Source organism: Tachyglossus aculeatus, chromosome 1 (assembly GCF_015852505.1).
Source record: "Tachyglossus aculeatus isolate mTacAcu1 chromosome 1, mTacAcu1.pri, whole genome shotgun sequence".
NCBI lineage: Eukaryota > Metazoa > Chordata > Mammalia > Monotremata > Tachyglossidae > Tachyglossus > Tachyglossus aculeatus.
In genome coordinates, this window is record NC_052066.1 from 124,015,536 (window position 1) to 124,034,722 (window position 19,187).

The 19,187-nt window shown below is 41.2% G+C and overlaps 1 protein-coding gene across 5 annotated transcripts in view; it reads right to left on the minus strand.

The window, feature by feature from the left end:
- FAM135A (family with sequence similarity 135 member A) overlaps positions 1 to 19,187 on the minus strand; it is a 100,786-nt gene that overhangs the window by 53,149 nt on the left and 28,450 nt on the right. For 4 of the 5 annotated variants that reach the window (XM_038747570.1, XM_038747544.1, XM_038747561.1 and 1 more), the window contains exons 4-9: positions 18,357 to 18,436; positions 5,070 to 5,209; positions 4,889 to 4,959; positions 4,289 to 4,462; positions 1,397 to 1,523; positions 997 to 1,150 (exon numbers count right to left, since the gene is read on the minus strand). In XM_038747570.1, coding sequence (XP_038603498.1) covers positions 997 to 1,150; positions 1,397 to 1,523; positions 4,289 to 4,462; positions 4,889 to 4,959; positions 5,070 to 5,209; positions 18,357 to 18,436 — 746 coding nt within the window. Of the gene's footprint in view, positions 1 to 996; positions 1,151 to 1,396; positions 1,524 to 4,288; positions 4,463 to 4,888; positions 4,960 to 5,069; positions 5,210 to 18,356; positions 18,437 to 19,187 lie in introns of those variants that run through there. The other variant, XM_038747578.1, reaches the window with a different exon arrangement.

A 19,187-nucleotide genomic window follows, 5' to 3' on the forward strand; every position in this document is an offset into this window, starting at 1 on the left:
ATGAGGTATCTAAAAATCACAACCAAGCAAGACTATTAAAAAATTCAGGGAACCTGCAAATGGGTCTCTGTCACCAACAGAACTGCATCCAAAAGATTAGAGATGTGTCAGCTTGTACATAAGAAGGCATCTGCATGTACCAGATGCTCAAATAGGGGCATGGCAGTAAATATTTAAGCGGCGGACAAATAATTCTATGAGGGTGTATGTTTGCTCTGTACTACAGACTAGTAAGTAATTCATGATGTTCAATCTCGAAGAGAGCTTTTCCACCATCTGCTGTTAGAGATGGATCTGGTGAAAATTAGGAAAATCATACTCTTGGAAATTTTTCAATGGGGTTAAAAAGTCTAATTTCTAAATTCTTTACTAACAAAATCTTAATTGAGTTGCAGAACCAAGGAACATGTGGTTTTACAATGATGCAGGACAATTTTATATTTATCCTTTTTTTTTACTCTATTGGGCACTGGTAAGAGTAGAGAATGAGGGTATTCCTTCAACATCCACTAGTATATATCCACCTGTATATATGTATATACCTGTATATATGTTTGTACATATTACTCTATTTATTTATTTTACTTGTACATATCTATTCTATTTATTTTATTTTGTTAGTATGTTTGGTTTTGTTCTCTGTCTCCCCCTTCTAGACTGTGAGCCCACTGTTGGGTAGGGACTGTCTCTATATGTTGCCAACTTGTACTTCCCAAGCGATTAGTACAGTGCTCTGCACACAGTAAGCGCTCAATAAATACAATTGATTGATTGATTGATTGATAGTACTCTCCCAAGCACTTAGTACAGTGCTCTGCACATAGTAAGCACTCAATAAATATCACTGACTGGTTGAAATATGCATCTGATCTGATGGATATCGTAGTTTTATGTTAGAAGATGATACACAGAAGAAGAGAGTAAATTTGGAGCAATATGGAGAATCCATAGAAAAGAGATGGAAGAAATACAAAAGAGATGTTACTTTCAACATACCCAGTTCTATCCTTTGACAGGAGGGAAGCTCCTTGGTTACCATAATAAAATAGCTGTGCAAGCCCTTGAACGCGAGCAATAAACTGGCACAGAGTGTGTAATGGAAGCTGTAGGCATGATGTAAGAAGGATTCGGCGACCATAAAACTGCAACCCTAGGCAAAAAATAGAAACACCAAGTTATACACAAGGGGAAACACTTGTTTCCTATAAAAATCACTTCAAAACCACTGAATTCTTCCAACGTGAAGGGTAGAATTTTTTTTTTAATTCATTCAAGCAATACAAAAATACATAAAGAGAATGCTGAATTTTAGTTATTTGCTCTAAGCAACACATCTTTGACTTTTCCTTTAACAGTAATAGCAGAAACACAATTTGTAAAAGGACTATATTCTTACGTCTGACGATAACTGTTTTGTGTAGTTATTACCAAAGACCACGCTTTCAAGAGACGGAATCACAGAGTCCTTGTTTTGTACTGGAGCGTTCCTATTTAACCAAGTGTTCTTGACTGGGCGAGGAAAGCTAGGGGAATAATTATTTTTGAATTACTATTTTTAATATTAACATACGAACATATATGCTAAAGAAAAACATAAAGCAGATATTCAAATCAGTATGAAGGATGAGAATTTTGCTAGTTTCTGATTTATAAGAGGATGTTGAAACAACTTTATCATTGTTTCATTTTTTAGCACTGACAAGAAGAGAGACCCAACTTGGATACAAAATGTGTTTTGTGTAAGTGAGCCAGATACAGAAAGTCAGGAGACATGGGCTTTAGCCCTTCCCAGTTCTGCAAATGGTTTACAGAATCTGGGCAAATCACTGGTGACTCTGCTTCTCCTCCTTCCACCTACCTTCCTCAAAGGAATGTTGTGAGGTTTAGTGAGGATGTCCACAAATGAGTTAGGGCACCATCAAAACACTGCAATTTTCAAGTGATTTTAGAAGAAAGAATGCTGTATCTGCTATCCCATATGCCATCAATTTTTTAAATCACTTTTTATATCATAAATGCCATATTTGAGAGACTATCAAAGAATTCCATTCATGAAGCAAGAGCTCTGCCAAGTTTTGAATAATTTACCAAACCGATCATTTTTGCTTGCTTGCCAGTTTTGCAAAAGGGCAAAGAAGGAGAAGAGGTAAATCAATTCCACCATTAGCATAAGCAGATTTCATTTGCAAAAATAAAATGTGTAACACTGCAAAGGAGGGAGCCACAAGGCAATGGTAAATTCCACTCGGTACGACATGTTTTTCAGCACTGACTTTCAGGCATTACGACCGGCAAACGTCATGTTCAAATCGAGAAGATAATACAGTGATATGTTCCCCATGGTACATGACGGTTGAGCCTCGATCCGGTCACAAAGACTTCATGACTTGAGGATCTGCTCGAAGGAATGAATTAGAAGGCTAGTGGTTTGTGCGATGCCACTCGCGTTCTTTCATCCCTTCCAGAGGTAGAGGAAACAGTAAAGTAGGAGAAATACCATATAAAAAGCATCTAGAAATCCAAAAATAAGTTCAGCTAAGCAAGTGGCTCCATTGTTGGGCTGGTTAACTTTTTAAGATTAGATCTATCTAGATAGAAAGATAAAGGGGTGTCAGTCTTTAAAGAAAAAAAATTCAGTGGGCAAAAAAGGGACAAATGTATTTAGGACAAACATCTTGAAGCATGAACAGAGAGGAATATTACCCTTAATGACTCCTTTACCAGCACCACAAGCACAAAGCTTTCCCCTTACCTCCCCTGCTCCCCTGCCCACCCCAGCCCCCCGGCCCCAGCCCATTAACTTCCCAAATCCACTTGAGAGACTTTCCAAGAGGCAGAAAAAGGAAGGGATAGACGTTGCTGCAATCACAGTAGGGACAATAGCCGCAACAGAAGAAATATAAGGGACCAGGGCAGCCATGGCAGTGACCCCAGCTGTGGTAAGCACCTCAACATCTCTTCCAGCCACTAACCATAGCCAACAGTTAATCCTTCTGGCTTCTGATTCTGAGCCAAAAGAGTCTTCGCCTTGCAGTAATCGAGCTCTAGGAGATGAGTTGCCCCTTTCTCCTAATAGTCTGTGGCATAAATTGCTGCATTGCGAGAGGAAGCAGATATGTAACTCACTAACGTCAGGTAGGAGGTCATAGCTCTACTTAATCAGGACTGTCAAAATCCGCAACAGTGGTAACTGACTCGGCTTCCACAGGTGATTTGTAAATTTAGCCGGCTCAGCCTCAATAGTTGTGTAAAACTGATGGACAAAACCATTCACTAACTACTACAACCACGGAAGCGACAAAGTGACTTTTTTTTGTTTATATTAACATTGGCAAGTCCATATCCTAACTTTAGAACATAAATTCTTGGTCGAATTAGTTGATCACTTATTTGGGGGCAAGGTGGACTTTATGATTTTTAACTTCAGAGTGTGACAGTGAGTTTTGTTACAATGTTAACGGATAAAATTCCTTGTTGGGGTCACGGTAAAGTGCACTGCACCTGAGATAGAACCGTCTAAAGTAAAATACAGACTGGTTAGTAAGCTCATAGTTCCACCTATTTGGTTCCATACACATTTGCAAGTAAGTTCCCTGAAAGCATATAACAAATATTAAAATTCATCAAAGAAAAGCAAAATCAAAGACAAGCTTGACAAAAATGGGAGTAAACTATGTAGATATTCTGAGGCAACTTTTGCAAAGAGCATTGACTGTCACCCTGGCTAAAGTACTCAGCACAGGGATCGTCAACTAAAGAGACTGCCAAGGCTGGTTAGAAATGAATAACAAGACCTAAGAGGTTACAGAATTGGCATTATTCAGATTGGAGAGAACTTTGAAGCAATTAACTGTTTTGGGTTTTTTTTTAAGATATAAGAAGGGCTCATTACACCAAGCATGTTCTCTCCAGCCAGCTATTCTTTACCTCCACTGGGGATAGAATAAACTGAAATTAGCTTTAACTGCATTATAAGATATTTCTGTTGAATAAGACTTTTCTTTCAGGGTTATAAAACCTGAGATGCACTAGAGGAAGATTATGGGCCCTCCTCTGGGGGTCTTGCAAAATAGAATCTCCATCTACTGGAGCTGATTCAAGACTGCAAATTCATACGATCAGATCCTATTACACATTAGCTTAAATTAAAATGACCACATTCAAACATGTGTACAGTTTATAAAACCATATAATCTTTACCCAGTTCCCTCCAATATCAGGGTATCTTTCCCAAGTTAGAACTTCCTTCTTATAAAGCAATGAAAACACTACAATAACATAAGTTTACCTTATTAGGGGCTGGTGTAGTGCAACCAATGATGCGTGGACTGTGACAGATACAACAGAGAGGTGGAAGTAATCAAACATAACATTAACATGATGATGAAGGCCTCGATGGAGGCTAAAGTGCAGCTTCAAAGTTCGGCTACTTATTAATTGCAAAGAGCTCAAGTCATCTGTCCTGAAAAAAGAACACATTTATTCACAAGATCTGAATAAGAACAATTTGGAAGAGGCAGTATTATTTCAGTGGAACTTGAAATGCCCTCCAAAATGAGACAGAGTGAAAACAGCATTATCAACAGTATTTATTGACTGCTTACTATGCTCTATACTAAGTGCTTGGTAGAGTACAACAGAGGTAGCAGACACCTTCCTTGCCCACAACCAGCTTACAATCTAGAGGGGGCATGCAACAGACATTTAGCAAGGTTATGTTGAATTGCAGGTTTCCACTGTAAGTATGAAATACAAAATTCAGTACACATATCGAACTCTCCTAGGATTCTGGCGAGACCCGTCTCCACCGTTCTCTTTCTGATATGGATTTTTTGAGGTTTAAGAACGAGTAAGAGGGAGATAGGAATTGTAGGAAGGAAGCACTTACGAATAATCCGTGTCCGTGAAGTGTAGATCTAAAGACAGTAGGAAATTCATGTCATTAAGAGACTCTTCGATCTGCAAAGAAATAATGATGCATTGTAAATACACTGACAATTTCTATGAACTTTCAGCCTTTAACATATGAATTTGGACTTTCAATATGGTAAACCTGAATGCATGCTTACCTTCTTTTCATCCAATAGCATTTTAATCTTGAAGATCATAACATCATTAACAACAATTTCCTCATTTTTATAAAGAATTTGAAATGTCTTGCTGCAAATTACAGTGTCATGAACTGAAGCTGGAAAGGCTAGGTCCATACCTGGAAAAAAAAAAAACGTAGTTAACCTAGAATAGAGCAAGAACGAGGCATTGTGTTTTCTTGTCTGATTTTTCTTAAAACCTGTATTTTGAATCAGAACATTAATCGATCAATGGTATTTACTGAGCACTTACTGTAGAAAGAGCATTGTACTTAATCTTTGGGAGAATACAACAGAATTGGAAGACATTCCCTGCCCACCTGGAGTTTAGAGTCTAGAGGTGGGGAGACAGACATTACAATAAATTATAGATAAGTGCTGTGGGTGGATGAATATCAAGTGCTTAAAGGGTACAAATCCAAGTGCTAGGGTGACTGAAGGGAGAGGGAGAAAGAGGGCTAGTTAGGGAAGGTCTCTCATAATATGGCTTTGAAGGTGGGGAGGGTAGTCGCCTGTTGTACGTGAAAAGAGAGGGAGTTCCAGGCCAGAGGGGGATCATAAGCAAGGAGTCAGGAACAAGATAGACAGGATCGAGGCAGAGAACATCGGTTGGCCATTAAAGGAGTAAAGTAAAAGGGCTGGTTTGTAATAGGAAATCAGTGAGGTAAGATAGGAGAGGGTGAGTTACGTGTTTTAAGCCAATAATAGTAATAAAATACCAAGGTACTCCCTGGACGTTCTTTAGGAGTATGGAAATGTGGACTTGAACTTTTTTCTTAGAAAAATGATCTGGGCAGCAGAGTGAAGTGTGGACTGAAGTTGGAAAAGACAGAAGGCAGGGAGGTCAGCAAGGAGGCTAATGCAGTAGACAAGGTGGGATATGTTAAGTTGGTTGGACCAGTGAAGTAGCCATTTGGATGCACATGACAGAACAGAGATTATGTTTAAGATTGGTGAAGACATGTCAAATTTTCCCTAAGAAAAATGAACGTGCAAACCCACTTCAAACAAATGTATTTGGTTGTTCTTTCCTGGTTCCCACTATTTCTTAGTAATGTCTATCTGCCTTGGTCTAATTAGACCATTAGACCATAAACTCTTTAAGGGTAGGGAGCATGTCTCTGGCTTTTACTGTGCTTTCCCACGTGCTCAGAATTCTGCTCCCAGTAGGTATTCCACATTATTGTTTGCTTGATTGATCTGGAGTGTGTTCTTCAGAAATTCATTCACCCATTCAATTGTATTTATTGAGCACTTACTGTGTGCAGAGCACTGCAGTAAGTGCTTGGAAAGTACAATTCGGCAACAGATAGAGACAATCCCTACCCAACAACGGGCTCACAGTCTAGAAATGGTAGATTTCAGTAACTACCAGGTCTCCAGAAAGGCTCAGTTATTGACTGGATTTTCGAGAACAACAAATCATGTATATACAAGAAATAATTTTGTCATCAATATTCTGTCCAAATAAAAGAACAACCATTTCCTTACCATTCACTACTACGGGTCTCAGATGATCTTCATTGGAAGAATGAAGTTTAAGCTGTTCTAGAGTTTTTGAAAGGCTCCAGCTAAGGCTGCAAAGCTACCTGGGGCTTTATGCTACAGTTAAAGCCACCACTACTTTGACAATTAGTTGGAATCAGGACTGCATCCTGGAGTGAAGGCTAGATATGCTTATTGCCTAGAGTTTTTCGATTCCAAAGCAAAACACCAAGATATCACTGTAGACGGCACTACCATCCTTCCCGTCTCACAAGCCCGCAACCTCGGTGTCATCCTCAACTCTGCTCTCTCATTCACCCCACACATCCAATCCATCACCAAAACCCGCCGGTCTCACCTCCACAAAATCGCCAAGATCTGCCCTTTCCTTTCCATCCAAACTGCTACCTTGCTGGTTCAATCTCTCATCCTATCCTGACTGGATTACTGCATCAGCCTCCTCTCTGATCTCCCATCCTCCTGTCTCTCCCCTCTTCAGTCTATACTTCACTCTGCTGCCTGGATTATCTTTCTACAGAAACGCTCTGGGCATGTCACTTCCCTTCTCAAAAGTCTCCAGTGGTTGCTTATCAACCTACGCATCAAGCAAAAACTCATCACTCTGGGCTTCAAGGCTGTCCATCACCTCGCCCCCTCCTACCTCACCTCCTTTCTCTCCTTCTACAGCCCAGCCCACACCCTCCGCTCCTCTACCGCTAACCTCGTTCTTGCCTGTCCCGCCGTCGCTCCTCTGCCGCTAACCTCCTCACTGTGCCTTGTTCTCGCCTGTCCCGCCATCGACCCCTGGCCCACGTCCTTCCCCTGGCCTGGAATGCCCTCCCTCCACACATCTGCCAAACTAACTCTCTTCCTCCCTTCAAAGCCCTACTGAAAGCTTACCTCTTCCAGGAGGCCTTCCCAGACTGAGCCCCCTTTTTCCTCTCCTCCTCCCCATCCGCCCTGCCTTACCTCCTTCCCCTCCCCACAGCACTTGTAAATATTTGTACAGATTTATTACTCTACTTATTTTGCTTGTACATATCTACTACTCTATTTTGTTAATGATGTGCACATAGCTATAATTCTATTTATTCTGACGGTTTTGACACTTGTCTACATGTTTTGTTTTGTTGTCTGTCTCCCCCTTCTACACTGTTAGCCTGTTGTTGGGTAGGGACCGTCTCTATATGTTGCCAACTTGTACTTCCCAAGCACTTAGTACAGTGCTCTGCACACAGTAAGCGCTCAATAAATACGATTAAATGAATGAATAAGGCCACACTGCTCCTTCACCTATATCATTTTAAATTCCTATAGCAAAGGCTCTAAATATTGCAATAAGAAAAAACACCACTTTCCAAAATCACTTTCTCATTTCTTGAAGAAAATTCAAACAGAAATATAATTCATCGTTTGTGATCGTATTACTAACCTGTGCTAATTTCATCTAACATTGCTTTTCCTAGTTGATAGGTAGTAGGATATGAATTCAATAAAGCAATCAATGGTATTTATTCAGCACTTACTGTGTGCAGAGCACTGTACTATGTGCTAGAGAGAGTACAACAGAATTGGGAGGCACATTGCCAGACCTTACAGTCTAGCCAGGGACACGGAGATTAAAACAAAGGTAAGTAAGGGAGGCTTCGAGTATAAGGTCATTACATAAATGCCATGGGTGTGGTGTAAATACCTAAATGCTAAAGGGCTGGGATTAAGGGCATGGGTGAGGCAGTAGGGAGGGACAGATAGGGTGGGAGGAATCTGGATTAAACTCAACTATAGCATTTGTATGATTGGTATTCATTTTCGAAGATGGTGATTAACTTTACTCATCTCAAATAATAGCACATAATGGTTTTTATTCCCCAAAATTCAAAGTAGAAGAATAGGGAGCTCATTATGCAACTGCCTCCCAAAATCTGCTCAGAGGTTTTGCTAACATTCATGGTTTGAAATTAGGTCCAATTTTGTAGAACACATCAATCCTTATCATAAGTAGAAAGGGAAATTTTCTTTGAATTTTCCTATCGGCCTCGATCACAAGACTGGGAGTCCTGTAGTGATATAATAATCTATTTTCAATGATAACTAACATTGTCCTTCACGACTGATGGGTAGATGGATCCTTAACCAGACTATCAACACAACTGGAAAGGACTTGAATGGAATGAGATGACTGCATTACATCCCTCAACTCTCCCCACCTCTTCCCCATCTTAAAATTCTTGTAGTCCAAGGGCATATAAAACTGAAGACGATAGCATTGATTAGGATTAAATATGACATAAGACTGTATCGCTAAATACGCAGCAGCAGTAACTCTCATCACAACCAGACTCATTTATTTAGGAGTTGCTGTGCATGTATTTCTGCGGTATAACTTTCCTTAAAAGCATATGCTGAGTATAAATTAGAAGGTAAATCAGAACGTGTCCACCAATGAGCTCAAGGAATCGTACTCTCCGAAACACTGCTTTTTGTACACAGTAAACACTCAGTAAATACCAATGATTGATTGGTGGAGAATGCACTTAGCTATAGCGATCAATGATATCATAAAATGGATAAGGCACTCAGTAACCTCTACCGAGATATCCTGACGAGACGTCATGCTACACATGCTCAAAAAAGAATTTCTTACCTTTCCGACCAAACCCTATCCTCTCTGCGTTTTTCCCATCACTGCAGACAATAATCACTATCCTCCCTAACTCACGAGCCCATAACCTTGGCATTGTCCTCAACTCATCTCTCTCATTCAACCCACATATTCAATGTTACCAAATCCTGTCAGCTATAATAATAATAAAAAGAGTATTTCTAAGCACTTAGCATATGTCAAGCACTGTTTTAAGAGCTGGGGTGGATATAAGATAATCAGGTTGGACACAGCCCCTGTCCCAAATGGGGTTCGCTGTCTTAATCCCCATTTTACAGATGTAGTTAACTGAGTTAAAGAGAAGTTAAGTGATTTGCCCAAGGTCACATGGCAGACAACTGGAAGAGCCAGGATTAGAACCCATGTTCTTCTGAATCCCAGGCCCATGCTCTATCCACTAAGTCATGCTGCTTCCCCTGTTCTACCTTCAAGATAGCATTAAAATTTTCCCTTTCCTCTCCATCCGAGCTGCTACTCCACTGATCCAAAAATGTATCTTACCCTGTCTAGACTACTGCACCCGGCCTCTCGCTAACCTCCCTGCCTCTTTTCTCCCTCAACTCTAGTCCATACTTCACTCTGCTGCCTTGATCGTTTTTCTAAAACAAAGTTCAGTCCATATCTCGAGAACCTCCAATGGTTGCCCGGCCACCTCTATATCACACAGAAACTCCATACCATAGGCTTTAAAACACCCAAACAGCAACTCACTCAATCTGTTACTACAGGCCAGACTACACACTTCACTCATCTCACCTATCTCACCGCCAACCCCTTCCCATATGATCCCTCTGGCCTGGAACTCCTTCCCCCTCTACATATACCAGACCACTCTCCCCACTTTCAAAGCATTATTAAGGTCACATCTCCTCCAAGAGGCCACCCTGAATTAAGCCCTCTTTTCCCTCGATACTCTCTACATTACGCATCATCTCTGCACTTGGATTTGTACCTTCGGGTACTTATTATTCATCTCGGCCCCACAGCCCTTATCTATATATCTGTAAATTATTTATTTTCATTAATGTCTGTCTCATCCTCTAGACTGTACGCTGGCTTTGGGCAGGGAATATGTCAGCCAACACTGTTGTACTCTCCCAAGCGCTCAGTCTAGTGCTCTACAAACAATAAGTGCCTAATAAATATCACTGATTGAAGAGACCAATGGCAGAGGTGGGACAGAACAAAAGTCTCTTACTCCCAGCTCCATGCTCTTTCTACTAGGCCGTGAAAGGTAACGATGACAGAGGATGACAGTTTCAAATAATTTCTATACAGCCTTCCTGAAATTCATTTTGCCATCTTCTATGCAGGTGGCACATAAAGGTGACTATTTCAACTATCCTTAAGTTACATATTCATACTGGCCTTTCTCCCATATATTCAAATATTAAGTTTCACTATTTCATACAGTCAATTCTAGAATATGTGTTTACACTATACATATTGGATAGAACATGATAGAGGAGGTAAGGATAGCTTTAGCAAAAGCACATACAGACATAAATATAACATGATGTGTTATTCGAAGTGGATGAACACATCTGAATGAACCTGGACAGAAGGTAACTTGATGCAACTTTTCCTTAAATGAAGTTATAATAGTAATGGTGGTATATGTTAAGTGCTTACTATTCGGTAAGCACTGTACTACCCACTGGGGTGGGTACGAGATAATCAGATCAGTCACAGTCCCTTGTCTCCCATTTAAGTTCACAGTCTCTATAGGAGCAAGAACAGGTACTGAATCCCCAATCTCCATTATACAGATGAGGAAATTGAGGCAGAGAGGCTATGGGATCTGCCCAATGCCACACAGCCTGCAATGGCAGAGCCAGAATTAGAGCTCAAGTCCTCTGACACACAGGCCCTTGAACTTTCCACTATGCCACACTACATTGTCGGAGAACTGGCTCAACTTGGCTTGAAAAGACGGTAAGAAGAGGGAGGCAGACCAGAGACGAGGAAGAAGCAAGCCAAAGAAACGGCAGAAAAGAAATGCGAATAAAGAGAGCAGGGAAAAAAAGGGAGAGGTTGTTAATAGAGGTCAAGGAATTTAAACTTTAGAGAGGGAGAAATACAACGAATAGCATGAAAACAAAATACAAAGAGCATATTAAAATGGTATTAGGGTCAAACGCATAAAAAAAAGCCCAAGGGGGAGAAGCTCTTCCAGTGTCCTCTTTGCAGTAATCTATGTATTAAAAGTTAAACAAAGAAGCAGCGTGGCTTAGAGGTAAGAGCCCGGGCTTGGGAGTCGGAGGTCATGGGTTCTAATCCCAGCTCCCTCACATGTCAGACATGTGAGCTGTGTGACTTTGGGCAAGTCACTTAACTTCTCTGTGCCTCAGTTCCTTCATCTGTAAAATGGGGATTAATACTGTGAGCCCCACGTGGGACAACCTGATTACCTTGTATTTACTCTAGCACTTAGAACAGTGCTTGGCACATAGTAAGCACTTAATACCAACATCATCATCATTATTATTATTATTATTATTATCTCATCTTGGGCATTTTGATATAAACACTGAGATAGAAAACTTTCAGTTAGCAGTAGAAATGTACAAAATGATGAAATTTACAGCTATTTGAGTAACTACAAACAATGCCAATCGTATACAAGATTAAGTCACTCACAATAATATGTACGTTCATATGTCATATATATGAACTTTAATTGTACCAAACTGAATGTACAACTAAAATCAAGGTACTGTACTTTTCATTTTACTTCTGTTTCCTGTAGCAGTACACGATAAAGTGGTCTACAAGTGTCCTCAGTAAGCCAAATTTGGGTTTATTGGTTTCCAAAGATGGCATTATTATACCAGAAAATGACAGAGTTCTACACTACACAATGTAAAATTAAAATCAATGCCTAGAATCAAAGAATAACATTTACTGTGAAAGGTCACTTAGTTTTCTATACCTTTGGGGATGGTCCATACCTAATCTACTTTGGACCATAGAAATTCTATGTTTTTAAATAATCGGAGATGGATACGTCAGCTCCCTCAGTACCTTACAATGTTCTCACTGACCTCCTGCTTCCTGTCTCTCCCCACCGCAGTCAACACTTCACTCTGCTGCATGGATCATTTTTCTGAAAAAAAGTTCAGTCCACATCTCCCCTGTCCTCAACAGCCTCCAGGAGTTGCACTTCCACATCAAACAGAAATTCCTAACCACTGGCATTAAAGCACTCGGCTTGTCCTCTCCTACCTTTTCTTGGTATCTCCTACTACGACGGCCCAGCCTACACACTTCGCTCCTCCAGCACCATTATGCCGCAATCTTACTATATCATTGCCAACCCCTTTCCCACATTGTACCTCTGGCCTGGAACTCCGACCCTGCTCCACATATGCTAGATCACCACACTTCCCTACTTCAAAGCCTTACTTAGGTCACAGCTCCTCCAAGACGTCTTTGCCTTCTGGGTGCCCTCATTCCAACGTACTCCCTCTCCCCTCTGTTTTTTTTTTTAAATGGCATTTATTAAGCACTTACTATGTTCAAAGCACTGTTCTAAGCGCTGGGGAGGTTACAAGGTGATCAGGTTGTCCCAAGGGGGCTCACAGTCTTAATCTCCATTTTACACATGAGGTAACTGAGGCCCAGAGAAGTGACTTCCCCAAAGTCACAAAGCTGACAAGTGGCGGAGCCGGAATTTGAACCCATGACCTCTGACTCCAAAGTCCGTGTTCTTTCCATTGAGCCACGCTGCTTCTCTTCTCTTTGTCATCTATGTACTTGGATCTGTAAAGGATGGACCTTTGGGCATTTGTCATTTGCCCCAGAGCACTTATATATATCACCATAAATAGTAGACTGTGATTTATTTATATTGTCTGTCTCCTCCTCTAGAGTTTAAGTTCACTGTGGGTAAGGAATGTGTCTACCAACTCTGTTGTACTGAAATCTCCCAAGTGCTTAGTACAGTGCCCTGCATCATCATCAATCGTATTTATTGAGCGCTTACTATGTGCAGAGCACTGTACTAAGCGCTTGGGAAGTACAAATTGGCAACATATAGAAAGCACACAGAAAGCACTCAGTAAATACCACTGATGATGATGGTAGAATAATAAAGGTAGAACATTGAAATAATGGTAGAATTTCTCTCTTCACATTAGAAAGAGGCATCAAGTTAAACTACTACTAATAGCTGAGTTTCAAAACCACGAGGAGCTGAGAGAGACAGAGAGACACTCTGCTTGCTTCTCTATTTCCACGTAGCTCCTCCTTGTCTCTCCCACCAAATACCATTGATGATGATGGTAGAATAATAAAGGTAGAATATTGAAATAATGGTAGAATTTCTCTCTTCACATTAGAAAGAGGCACCAAGTTAAACTACTATTCACAGCTGAGTTTCAAAACCATGAGGAGCTGAGACAGAGAGACACTCTGCTTGCTTCTCTATTTCCACCTAGCTCCTCCTTGTCTCTCCCACCAAATACCATTGATGATGATGGTAGAATAATAAAGGTAGAATATTGAAATAATGGTAGAATTTCTCTCTTCACATTAGAAAGAGGCACCAAGTTAAACTACTATTCACAGCTGAGTTTCAAAACCATGAGGAGCTGAGACAGAGAGACACTCTGCTTGCTTCTCTATTTCCACCTAGCTCCTCCTTGTCTCTCCCACCAAATACCATTGATGATGATGGTAGAATAATAAAGGTAGAATATTGAAATAATGGTAGAATTTCTCTCTTCACATTAGAAAGAGGCACCAAGTTAAACTACTACTCATAGCTGAGTTTCAAAACCACGAGGAGCTGAGAGAGACAGAGAGACACTCTGCTTGCTTTTCTATTTCCACCTAACTCCTCCTTGTCTCTCCTACCAACCATATGAGCTACTTAACAGGGGCTAGGCAAGGAACGCACCATGTAAGACCTCCTGAAGTCCTTCTAGTACTAGGGATTAGAAAAGGGATATTTAGCCTTACCATGAGAGCCTGAAGACTTACTGTCTACTAGGCAGGAAACACTGAATTCTGACACCAAGCACCTCCCAGACACGAAGCAAGAGACCGACCGTGACATGGTCTATTCGCTGGATGGATAAAGCCTAACTTTCTGCTCATCCAGTGGAAAGAGCGCTACCTGTTTTGTTCTAGTATATTAATCTCTGTATTTTTTTATCTTTGTTTTCCTATTTCTGCTCCTTTTTTCTGTTTCCTTTTCACTTTTACCGTTATTCTGATGAAACAATTAGAAAAATGTTCAGTTTCTTAAAAAAAAACACGTAGCTCTTTGGAGGTAAGATTTTCTAAAAACACAATACAAGGTTGATAAATCATTGTTTCCCATACAATGACTGGAAATATCACTGCAATATTCTAAAGGCTCTCATTGTCTGAAATTTGTCGTATGAACCTGCCATAACACGCAAAAGCCTACCACACCCATAAGCAATTTCAATCACGTAAGACAACATTTCACAGTCAGCAATAATATCAAAGCCCAGAAACTGGTTTTGTAGCAATGACAGTCTAACCCTGGATTTATGTTTGTGGAACAAAAATGAGTTCTCGACAAAATGAAAAAAGAAACTGTCATTTTCTGCACCCTTGTTATGTTTGTAAAAATATAAGTAAGATGCATAATACTGCTGCTTGGTAAATAATTCCTAAATTGCCTCACATGGATGTGTTTTGTAGCTATTTTTTTTTAATCACTATGTGCCAGGCACTGTACTAAATGCTGGGGTAGATACAGAATCATCAGATTGGACACAGTCCTGTTCCACATAAGGCTCAGTGTCTTAGTTCAATCAATCAATCAATCGTATTTATTGAGCGCTTACTGTGTGCAGAGCACTGTACTAAGCACTTGGGAAGTACAAGTTGGCAACATATAGAGATGGGCCCTACCCAACAGTGGGCTCCCAGTCTAGAAGGGGGAGACAGAGAACAAAACAAAACATATTAACAAAATAAAATAAATAGATATGTACAAGTAAACTAAATAGAGTAATAAATACATACAAACATATATACATACATACAGGTGCTGTGGGGAGGGGAAAGAGGTAAGGTGGGGGGGATGGAGAGGGGGACAAGGGGGAAAGGAAGGAAGGGGCTCAGTCTGGGAAGGCCTCCTGGAGGAGGTGAGCTCTCAGTAGGGCCTTGAAGGGAGGAACAGAGCTAGCTTGGCGGATGGACAGAGGGAGGGCATTCCAGGCCCGGGGGAGGACGTGGGCCGGAGGTCGACGGCGGGACGGGTGAGAACGAGGTACGGTGAGGAGATTAGCGGCAGAGGAGCGGAGGGTGTGGGCTGGGCTGGAGAAGGAGAGAAGGGAGGTGAGGTAGGAGGGGGCGAGGGGATGGACAGCCTTGAAGCCCAGGGGGAGGAGTTTCTGCCTGATGCGCAGATTAATTGGTAGCCACTGGAGAGTTTTGAGGAGGGGAGTAACATGCCCAGAACGTTTCTGGACAAAGACAATCCGGGCAGCGGCATGAAGTATGGATTGAAGTGGGGAGAGACAAGAGGATGGGAGATTGGAGAGGAGGCTGATACAGTAGTTGTAAATAAATAAATTAGTTATTCCCTTAGTTGTAGGGAGTATGATTTAATACCATTTTACAGTTGAGGTAGTCAGTCAAGTCAGTAGGTAAATCATATTTATTGAGCGCTTACTGGGAGCAGAGCACTGTACTAAGCGCTTGGGAAGAATACAGTATGACACATTCCCTGCCTACAACAAGCTTACAGTCTACAAGAAACTGAGGCAGAGGGAAGATAAACTGCTTGCCCAAGATAACACAGCAGGAAAGTGACAGAACTGGGAATAGAACCCACATCCTTTGACTCCTGTGCTCTTTTCACAATGCTGATACTTCAGCTTTGTCATGTCAAGAATCCACTTTTTTGTTCAAGTCTTTTGGAAATAGAAGAATAATGCTTACCTTTTACTACACACTTGCCTACAATGAATAAGCACATTTTTGGCCAAACTTCATAAGCATCTTTTCCTATTTTTTTCCTCGCATATTATGGTAATAGGCACATCAACAAAGAAGATGAAATAATTTTGGCTGGACATATATAACCTCACAGATGATTAAGGTAACAAGTGGACTGGTTGCGCTAAGGGTTTCATGCTGCCACATGAAAATATTTTAAGATCCAAATTGTAAAGCAAAGTCTAAAAGACTCCACGAAACAGGAATAGTAGATGTGAGAAAAACACTGACAAGATGATTAATACACTGGCTAAGGTAGCATTCTTACACCGCCTTTGAAAAGAATCCAAGCTAACTCCCAGGCCACACCCTGTAATTGTGAAATTTAGGAGTGATGATCAGTCACTAGGTCCTAAACCTTGGTTATTACAATGATAAGTCACACTCTGACACTGTCAGAATGCGAAGTAAAATCTCTCTAAATTTGTACTCATTTTTTCCCCAGTAGTGGTGATGATGCATACAGAATCATCCAATGTCTCTCATCAGGTCTCCCTATGGTAATCGGCCAACACAGCAAGACAGCTGATCTGAGGCCATGGGACAGAATATCTGTAAATGCCCTTATGCAGTAACAGACACTGCAATGCCCTAGCTTGCTTTCCCCACCCAGCACATAAACCCCCCGGGAACCCCGAAGCACTAACAGATTATGAAAATGCCTGTATGTGGGTGTTTGAATATAAATAAGATAAGATCCGGGTGATTCAGCACTAAAAAAAAAATGGATATTGGTTAAAATACTTTTATGCTGCAAAAAAAATTCCAAAGGAGAAAAAAATGTCTCACTGCCAAGGAACACCACATTCCAAGAACATCCCAAGCACCAGCTACAGAATATAATAATAATAATTATGGTGTTTGTTGAACACTTACTATGTGCCAGGCACTGAACTAAGTGCTGGGATAGTTACAAGCAAATTGGGTTCGACCCAGTCCCTGTCCCATGAGGGGCTCACAGTCTCCATCCCCATTTTACAGATGAGGTGGCGGGCACAGGGAAGTTAAGTGATTTGCCCAAGGTCACACAGCAGACGAGTGATGGAGCCGGGATTAGAACCCATGACCTTCTGCCTCGCAGGCCCATGCTCTATCCACTACACCATGCTGCTTTGGCAAATGCTGTTTATAAATTCACCACACCTCGAGGTACCTAATCTGTTCCACAGATTTGGAAGAAGCCGGCCATACAACCTATAATGTACGCGATGACACAGAAAGGAGCACCAGTTTAAGCTTGCAGCTGGTAGGACGAGACCCATGTGCAGTGCAGTGCTTTGCACACAGTAAGCACTCAAATATAATTAAATTGAGTGAAGCGAAGGCTGACGACACCACCATGATCTCCAGGATCTACTGAAGGGGGGCCGTCTAAAGCCTGGGGGAGCGCGTAACAAATACCCCAATTATTATTGTCTATCCCCGCACCTACACTGTAAACCCCCAATGGGAGAGGGAGGATGTCTGAATTTGCTTCAGGGCTTAGCAAGTTGATCAGCACAGAGGAAACTCCTGGCAGGAAGAAAAGCAGATGAGTGAGCAGTGAGTGGAGACCCAAGTGGAGGAAAGGGAAGAAAAATCAAGAAGCAGAGGATTATGGCAGGTAGGGAATAAGGAGAAAATGGTGACAGAGGGAGGGAACAAGAATCAGGGAAAGAACTACGTGCTTTTTATTCTGCCTTCTGTCTGTGTTCTCTGCTCATCCTTGTCAAACTCCCCGTTTGTCCTTCTTTACATATTGATTGTTTTTCAGCACCACATATGCTTTGAGTAGAGTAGGAGCAGCATAAATCACCAAGTAGGGAACTCTTGAAGGAGAAAATGGGGATGAGCAGAGAAAACAGCACAACTCATGTGGGAGGGGAGACACTTGGGAGGAACTGAGTCATACAGGAAGGAAACAGACAACTGAATGTATGGAAGAGACAAACATGGGAATTAGGCACGGGGGCTTGGGAATAATGGAGTTTAACCATTTAAAAAGGTGCCAAGAACCAAAACGTTTCTTTGGGAAGCAATTTTCTCTGTTTTTTTAAAAAAGGGTCATAATCTGCATAGACATATTTTATCCATTTTCACTAAGGAAAATAGCATCTGTGACCATTTCAAATAAAATTTAAAAGCAGTCCTATGCTTACCTGTTGCCCGTAATAAACTAGCTTCTAATCTGTGAGGGATTCTTGGAGGAACTTTCATAGATGCACGAATCTGGTAAAATCTGTGGAACAAAACAAATAATTGTAAGTATATTGTAAAAATACCAAAGCTCTAATTCCATGTACTTATATTTGCAGGAATAAGGAAATAGATCTGATGGCTTTACCACTGTTCTCTACTTCTAAAGGTTAATCAACTATATTGTATACGGTAAACATAAACAAATGCTGGGAAGTAGTACGATCGAGTGGAAAGAGCATAGGCCTGGGAGGTGGAGACCCTGGGCTCTAATCCCAGCTCTGCCACTTGTCTGACGGGTAACCTTGGGCAGCGACTTAACTCCTCTGCCTCAGTTTCCTCATTTGTAAAAACGGAATACATCCTACCCCCTCAACTTAAACTGTGAGCCCCTTGAGGGTGAGGGACTGTGTCCGACCTGAACATCTTGTAACTACTCCAGTGGTCAACACATAATAAGCACTCAATAAACACCATAATTATTTAAACAGGTTATATTTATAAGTCCCTCATTAGCAACTGAATTCTAGCATGTATTGCTAGGTTTCCGTTCTGTAAAGCAAATATTTGGGACAAAATAAGGACTGCCTAGATGAGTAGACTGTGAGCGCGTTGTGGGTAGGTAATGTCACTATTTATTGTTGTGTTGTAATTCCTGAGCGCTTAGTATAGTGCTCTGCACACAGTAAGTACTTAATAAATATGACTGAATGAATGAATGACTATGTCCCAACACATGGCGAGGCGTCAATGGGCCCTCCATCACCACCTCTCTGCCCTGAGCTAAAAGCCCA